The 8,783-nt window shown below is 45.3% G+C and overlaps 1 protein-coding gene across 1 annotated transcript in view; it reads left to right on the top strand.

The window, feature by feature from the left end:
* Positions 1 to 8,783, top strand: part of LOC122551865 (unconventional myosin-X-like) — a 230,211-nt gene that overhangs the window by 140,747 nt on the left and 80,681 nt on the right. The window contains exons 26-27 of the mRNA XM_043694412.1: positions 2,285 to 2,408; positions 3,200 to 3,443. Of these exons, the coding sequence (XP_043550347.1) occupies positions 2,285 to 2,408; positions 3,200 to 3,443 (368 nt within the window). The remainder of the gene's footprint in view (positions 1 to 2,284; positions 2,409 to 3,199; positions 3,444 to 8,783) is intronic.

The raw sequence follows: 8,783 nt of genomic DNA, 5'->3' as shown, positions 1-8,783 counted from the left end.
TGCCTTGACTGGAGGGCTTATCTTATAAGGAGAGGTTGACTGAGCTCTGACTTTTTTCATTGGAGAAAAGGAGGAGGAGAGGGGATCTAATTGAGGTATACAAGGTAATGAGAGGCATAGATAGAGTTGATAGCCAGAGACTATTTCCCAGGGCAGAAATGACTAACACGAGGGGTCATAGTTTTAAGCTGGTTGGAGGAAAGTATAGAGGGGATGTCAGAGGCGGGTTCTTTACACAGAGAGTTGTGAGAGCATGGAATGCGTTGCCAGCAGCAGTTGTGGAGGCAGGGTCATTGGGGACATTTAAGAGACTCCTCGACATACATATGGTCACAGAAATTTGAGGGTGCATAAATGAGGATCAGTGGTCAGCACAACATCATGGGCTGAAGGGCCTGTTCTGTGCTGTACTGTTCTGTGTTCTATGTTCTATTACAAAGCACTAAGTCCAGAATAGCCCGCTCCCTTGTGGGCTCCATCACACGATGTTCCAAAAAGCCACCCTGTCAGCATTGCATGAACTCCCTTTCTTTGGATCCATTTTCTTTGTCTTTAAATCCCTGGGACCTGATCAGGTGAATCCCAAACCTTTGTTGGATGCTAGGGCCCCTTGCTGAGATATTTAGATCAGAAATGGGTGAGGTGCCAGAAGACTGGACGTTGGTTAACATGGTGCCATTATTTAAGAAAGGTTGTAAGGAAAAGCCAGGGAACTGTAGACTAGAGAGCCTAATGTCAGTGGTGGAGGAGTAAGTTGTTGGAGGAGATCCTGAGGGACAGGATTTACTTGCATTTGGAAAGGCAAGGAGTGATTAGGGATAGTCAGCATAGCCTTGTGCATGGGAAATAGTGTCTCACTAATTTGATTGAGTTTTTTTGAAGTAATGAAGAGGATTAATGAAGGTAGAGTTGTAGATGTTCTCCATATAGACTTCATCAAAGTGTTTGACAAGGTTCTACATGGTAGACTGTTTAATAAGATTAGATCACATGGGGTCCAGAGGGGGCTAGCCAATTGGCTACAAAATTGATTTGAAAGTAGGAGACAGAGGGTGTTGGTAGAGGGTTGCTTTTCAGACTGGAGGCCTGTGACCAGCCGTGTGCCACAAGGATTTTGATGAAAATATAGGAGGTGTGGTTAGTAAGTTTGCAGATGACACCAAAATAGCTGGTAAAGTGGAGAAGGTGATCTCTGAGTGCAATGGGACCTTGATCAGATGGATGAATGGGCTGAGGAGTGGGAGATGGAGTTTAATTTAGATAAATGTGAAGAATTGCATATTGGAACAGTAAATCAGGGCAGGACTTACACACTTAATGGTAAGGTCCTGGGGAGTGTTGCCAATCAAAGAGACCTTGGGATGCAGGTGCATAGTTCCCTAAAAGTAGAGTTCAGGTAGATAGGATAGTGAAGAAGGCATTTGGCACATTTGTCTTCATTGGCCAGAACATTGAGTATAGAAGTTGGGATGTCATCACAACATTGATGGGGTCACTTTTAGAAGACAGTTCTGATCATCCTTCCACAGGAAAAATGCTAAACTTCAGGGTTCATGAAAGATTTACAAGAATATTGCCAAGGTTGGAGGGTTTGAGTTATAGGGAGAGGCTGAACAGGCTGGGGCTGTTTTTCCTGGAGCACGGAGGCTGAAGGGTGACCTTATAGAAGTTTATAAAATCATGAGGGGCATGGATCGGGTCGATAGCCAAGGTCGTCTTCCTAGGATGGGGAAGTCCAAAACTTGAGGGCATAGTTTAAGGTGAGAGGGGAAAGATTTAGAAAGGGACCTGAGGGGCAAAGTTTTCATGCAGAGGATGGTGTGTGTATGGACTGTGCTGTCAGACGAGGTGGTGGAGGCTGGTACAATTACAACATTTAAAAGGCATCAGGTTGGGTATATGAATAGGAAGGGTTTAGAGGGACATAAGCCAAGTGCTGGCAAATGGGACTACGTCAGATTGGGATGGCTGGTCAGGCCGAAGGGTCTGTTTTTGTGCTCTATGACTCTGAGACACAATCACTTCTCTCAAAGGTTTGTACATCTGTGGAATTCACTAACACAGAGTGCAGTAGACAGTCAGCTTTAAAATTAGTAATATTTAGAAGGGTTATGGGAACGATTATAACGATTATGCAGACAGGAAAGTGATGAGATCAGCTATGATCATTTGAAATGGTGGAGCAGGCTTGAAGGGGCTGAATTGCCTCCCCATGCTCCTAGTTCTTATATTGTTATCGTACACGGGGCTTCTGGAATCACTCATTATCACTCTTTCTGGACAGTTCATGGACAGTGAGGAGGAGCTTGACCTTCGAGCAGATACTGATGAAGAGTTCAACACTTGTCGAATGCCCATTACCAGCGGGTCCAGGGCCCCATACTTCCATGGTTACCTCTACATGAAAGGTGAGCTACTCTCTGGACCACAATACTGGGGAGCAGAGAGTCTGAGGGTAGGAGGTTGAGAGGTGATCATCTGGAGGCTTATGAAATAATGGGAGGTATAGATAAGGTTAATGGCAGGTGTCTTTTCCCTAGGGTGGGAATTTCAAGAACAGGGAGCATATTTTTAAGATGAGAGGAGAAAGATTTAAAAAATACATGAAAGGTAAGTTTTTTACTGTGTGGTTCATGTGTGGAATAAACTTCCTGAGGAAGTGGTGGATGTGGGCACAGTTACAACATTTAAAAGACATTCAGATAAACACATGAATAAGAAATGTTCGGAGGGATATGGGCCAAGTACAGCCAGTGGTGGTGGGGGAGGGGCTAGTTAAGTTTGGGATTATGGTTGGTAAGGACTGGTTGGACCGAAGGGTCTGTTTCCATGCTGTGTCCCTGTTATGACTGAGTTTGGGCTCAGTCTTGCTGGCACTGGGGGAATGCTCCAATCAGTGGGGTGTCGAGCCTGGTCCCAAAGGACAATAACAGGTCAGCCGAGTCCCACAGGGATCAGTGTTGTAGGAAGGGCACTGCCCCACACAGCTCCCACTGGTTGGGATGGGGTTGGGGGGGGGTGGAGTGGGGAAGGCCTAGTCTCTCAAGACTCCAGGGCGGGTAGGGAGCACTCAGTCTCACACAGCCCCGCTTGTGGGGTTCGTATGGCCCAGTCTCACAGGGTATGGGGGGGTTGTTGGGGATTATCCTTTGCCGTTTCCCATTGTCCTTGTCTGACCAGTGCTGTTTGACTTATTCAGGAGGCCTGATGATCCCGTGGAAACGACGCTGGTGTGTGCTGAAGGATGAGACCTTCATGTGGTTCCGTGCCAAGCAGGAGGCCCTTAAGTCAGGCTGGCTGTACAAGAAAGGTGGTGGAATGTCCACACTGTCTCGCAGGAACTGGAAACGTCGCTGGTTTGTGCTGCGAGAAACCCGACTCATGTATTTTGAGAATGATAGTGAAGAGAAGCTGAAAGGGACGATCGATATCCGAGGGGCAAGGTGAGGCAGAGCCACCTCCACCTATTCAGTTCAGCTGTTACCCCCCCCCCCCCCCCCCACCACCCGATCCCCCAACCCCATCCCTCCCATCCCCACCCCCACATCCCCAAACACTGATTGTAATCGAGGGTCAATTTTCATAAAATAACACAGGATCTGGCCAAAGTGAACTGGGAGTAGCTAGTTGTAGGAACATACACGTCAGAGCAGTGGGAGACATTCAAAAGGATAATCAGCAGTGTAGGGCCAACTTGATCAGATAAAGGTGATGTCTAGGACCAACAAGTACAGAGAATGCTGGTTATCAAGGGATATACAAGATGGGTAAGAAATAAAAGTAAGGTTTATGTTAGATACTGAGACTTGAAACAGCAGGTGCCCTTAAGGAATATTCAAAATACAGTGGGTTATGTTAAAGCAAAATTAGGATAGAATCGTAGAATAAAAACATAGAGCAAACAGCAGATATGAAAGAACCCTGGTGGATAACATTAAGGAAATTCCAAAGGCATTATATAAGTATAAGGCTAAAAATCACACAACACCAGGTTATAGTCTGACAGGTTTATTTGGAAACACCAGCTTTCGGCGCACTGCTCACAACCATCTGATGAAGGAGCAATGCTCCAATAATTGTGCTTCCAAACAAACCTGTTGGACTGTAAGCTGGGGTTGTGTGATTTTTAACTTTGTCTACCCAAGTCCAACACCGGCATCTCCGAATTATAAGTATAAGGGATGTAAGAATAACTAGGGAAAGAGTAGGGTCTGTTAGGGATCAAAGTAGCAATCAGTGTGTGCAGCTAGAAGATACAGCTACACATCTGGATTCCCATGCCAGAGGATAATGCAAGTCTCCAAATCAGAGCTAGGATTATAATCTCCTTGAACACACTGGCATTGAGAAGGAGAGGGTGTCAGGCCTGCATGAGATGTATCCCGAGGTACTGTGGGAAGTAGGAGATGAAATTGCAGGAGCCCTGAAATAATTTTGAATTCCTCTTTGGCCACAGGATGGGTGCAGAGGTCTGGAGGACAGATATTGTTGTACCATAATTCAAGATGTGTAGGAGGGATAAACCAGGAAATACAGGCCACTGAGTCTGATATCTGTAGTCTGAAAATTCATAGGGCCAAAATTAATTTCCAGTTGGAGAGGCCAGGACTCATCAAGGATAGTCAGCAGAGATCATGTCTGACAGGATTGATTGAATTTTTTGACGAGTTACTAAATGTGCAGATGAGGGCAATGCAACAGATGTAGTCTGCATGGACTTCAGTCAAGATTTTGTTCAGGTCTCTCATGGAAGACTCAGAGGTTAATAGCACATGGGATCCAGAGCACTTTAGCAATTTAAATCCAAAATTGGCTTAGTGACAGGAAGTAGATGGTCTAAGGCTATTTTTGTGACTGGAAGCCAGTGTCCATAGAACATAGAAGAATACAGCGCAGAACAGGCCCTTTAGCCCTCGATGTTGCGCCAACCTGTGAACTAATCTAAGCCCATCCCCCTACACTATCCCATCATCATCCATGTGCTTATCCGAGGATTGTTTAAATCTCCCTAATGTGGCTGAGTTAACTACATTGGCAAATAGGGCATTCCACACCCTTACCACTCTCTGAGTAAAGAACCTGCCTCTAACATCTGTTTTAAATCTATCACCCCTTAATTTGTAGCTATGCCCCCTCGTACACGCTGACATCATCATCCTAGGAAAAAGACTTTCACTGTCTACCCTCTCTAGTCCTCTGGATAAAAGCAAATTACTGCAGATGCTGGAATCTGAACCAAAAGAGAAAATGCTGGAAAATCTCAGCAGGCCTGGCAGCATCTGTAAGGAGATAAAAGAGCTAACGTTTTGAGTCTGACTGACCCTTTGTCAAAGCTTTGTTATCCAGCTTTGACAAAGGGTCAGTTAGACTCAAAACTTCAGCTCTTTTCTCTCCTTACAGATGCTGCCAGACCTGCTGAAATTTCCAGCATTTTCTTTTTGCTATCTAATCCTCTGATCATCTTGTATATCTGTACCAAATCCCCTCTTAGCCTTCTTCTCTCAAAGGAGAACAGACCCAAGTCCCTCAGCCTTTCCTCATAAGACCTTCCCTCCAGACCAGGCAACATCCTGGTAAATCTCATCTGCACCTTTTCCAACGCTTCCACATCCTTCCCAAAATATGGCGACCAGAATTGTACACAATATTCCAAGTGTGGCCGCACCAGCGTTTTGTATAGTTGCAGCATGACATCACAGCTCCGGAACTCAATCCCTCTAGCAATGAAACCTAACACACCATATGCCTTCTTAACAGCACTATCCACCTGGGTGGCAACTTTCAGGGATCTATGTACATGGACACCAAGATCCCTCTGCACATCCACACTACCAAGAATCTTTCCATTGACCATTCTGCCTTCCTGTTGTTAATCCCAAAGTGCATCACCTCACATTTAGCTGCATTGAAGTCTATTTTCCACCTCACAGCCCAATTCTGCAGTTTATCCAAGTCCCCCTGTAACATTCTTCCACACTGTCCACTACTCCACCGACTTTAGTGTCGTCTGCAAATTTACTAATCCATCCACCTATGCCTGCGTCCAGGTCATTTATAAAAATGACAAACAGCAATGTTCCCAAAACAGATCCTTATGGCACACCACTAGTAACTGGACTCCATGCTGAATATTTTCCATCAACCACCTTCTTACAGAAAGCCAGTTTCTAATCCAAACTGCTAAATCACCTTCAACCAGATGCCTCTGCATATTTTCCAACAGCCTACTATGTAGAACCTTATCAAAGGCTTTACTTAAATTCGTGTATACCACGTCAACTGCCCTACGCTCATCTACAGCTTGGTCACCGTCTCAAAAATCTCAGTGAGCTTTGTGAGACACGACCTGCCCTTGACGAAACCATGTTGACTACGTGAAATCAAATTGTTGCTTGCTAGATGAGTATAACTCTTATCTCTTATAATCCTTTCCAAAACCTTTCCTACAACAGAACTAAGGCTTACTGGTCTATAATTACCTAGGTCATCTCTACTGCCCTTCTTGAACAAGGGCACAACATTTGCAATCCTCCAGTCCTCTGGTACTAAACCTGGAGACAATGACGATTCAAAGATCAAGGCCAAAGGCTCCGCCATCTCCTCCCTGGCTTCCCAGAGAACATTCGGATAAATCCTATCCGGCCCAGGGGACTTATCTACTTTCACTCATTCTAGAATTGATAACACCTCCTCCTTACTAACCTCAATCCTTTATAGTCGAATATCTCGTATCTCATTCTTCTCCTCTACTATATTCTCTTTTTCCTGAGTGAAAACAGATGAGAAATATTCATTTATCACCTCTCTGATCTCCACAGGGTCCACACTCAACTTCCTACTTCTGTCTTTGACTGGCCCTATTCCTACCCTAGTCATCCTTTTATTCCTCACATACCTATAGAAAGCTTTAGGATTCTCCTTTATTCTATTTGCTAAAGACTGCTCATGTCCCCTCCTTGGTTTTCTTAATTCTCTCTTTAAATCCTTCCTAGATAATCTGTAACTCTCCATCTGTAAATCATCTAAACCATCTTGCCTCAATGTCACATAAGCCTCCCTCTTCGACTTAACAAGTGATACAATTTCTTTAGTTGAAACTTTATTGCTGGAACAGCACAGCAGGTCAGGCAGCATCCAGGGAACAGGAGATTCGATGTTTCGGGCACAGGCCCTTCTTCCTGAATCCTGAAGAAGGGCCTGTGCCCGAAACGTCGAATCTCCTGTTCCCTGGATGCTGCCTGACCTGCTGTGCTGTTCCAGCAATAAAGTTTCAACTTTGATCTCCAGCATCTGCAGACCTCACTTTCTCCTCAATATCGACTGGAACCTCCTTAGTGCAGATGGTTTGGATGGAGCCGTTTTTGTCAGGTGTGTTCAGGAGGGTTTCCTTACTCAGTATGTAGACAGGCCGACGAGGGGAGAGGGCATTTTGGATTTGGTGCTCAGCAACAAGCCAGGACAGGTGTCAGATCTCACAGTAGGAGAACACTGCCTCACATTTACCATAGCCTTGGAGAGGGAAAGGAGCAGTTACCGATGGAAGATATTTAATTGGGGAAAAGGAAATTATGACGTTATCAGACAGGAGTTGGGATGTACAGACTGGGAGCAATTGTTCCACAGAAAGGGCACAGCAGACATGTGGAGACTATTTAAGGAGCAGTTGTTGCGAGTGATGCACAACTTTGTTCCACTGAGACAGGTAAGAAGGGGTAAGATTAAGGAACCTTGAATGATGAGAACAGAGGAGCTTCTCGTCAAAAGGAAGAAGGCAGCTTACGTAAGGCAGAGGAAGCAGGGATCTAGCACAGCTTTAGAGGATTACAGGCTTACTAGGAAGGAGCTCAGAAATGGACTGAGGAGAGCCAGGAGGGGGCACGAAGAAGGCTTGGCAGGAAGGATTAAGGAGAACCCAAAGGCATTTAACTCATGTGAGGAATAAGAGAATGATCAGGGAGATGGTTGGGCCAGTCAGGGATAACGTAGGGAACTTGTGCGTGGAGTCTGAGCAGATAGGGGAAGCCCTAAATGAGTTTTTTGCTTCGGTTTTCATGAAGGAGCTGGGATACAGGCTTGACCAGATCAAGATTGATGAAGTTGATGTGCTGGAAATTTTGGAAAACATTAAGATTGATAAGTCCCCAGGGCCAGACCAGATTTACCCTAGGCTTCTCCGGGAAGCGAGAAAGGAGGTTGCTAAGCCGCTGGCAAGGATATTTGATTCCTCACTCTCCACGGTATTTGTACCACAGGATTGGAGGGAAGTGAATCTTGTTCCTCTTTTCAATAAGGGGAATGGGAAAATCCCTGGCAATTACAGACCAATCTTATGTCTGTGGTCAGCAATGTTTTGGAAAGAAGTCTGAGGGATAGGATTTATGACTATTTGGAAAAGCATTGCATGATTAAAGGTAGTCAGCATGGCTTTGTGAGGGACAGGTCATGCCTCACAAATCTTATTGAGTTATTTGAGGAGGTGACAAGACAGGTCGACAATGGTCAAGCAGTAGATGTGGTGTAGGAAATCCTTAAGGACAAAGGTGAAGAGCCAGAGGTGTTGGTACATGTCGGCACAAATGATGTCGGGAAGAAGAGGAGGAACATACTACAGCGGGACTTTGGAGAACTAGGAAGAAGGCTGAAAAGCAGGACATCCAACGTGGTTATCTCCGCTTGCTTCCAGTTCCTCGGGCTGGTGAGGCCAGAAACAGGGAGATAATGGACTTGAACGTGTGGCTGGGGAACTGGTGCAGGAAGCAAGGATTTAAATTCTTGGATCACTG

This window comes from Chiloscyllium plagiosum, chromosome 7 (genome assembly GCF_004010195.1).
Source record: "Chiloscyllium plagiosum isolate BGI_BamShark_2017 chromosome 7, ASM401019v2, whole genome shotgun sequence".
Classification (NCBI taxonomy): Eukaryota; Metazoa; Chordata; class Chondrichthyes; order Orectolobiformes; family Hemiscylliidae; genus Chiloscyllium; species Chiloscyllium plagiosum.
The sequence above is the reverse complement of the archived record's forward strand: the minus strand, read 5'-3'. Positions and strand labels throughout refer to the sequence as shown.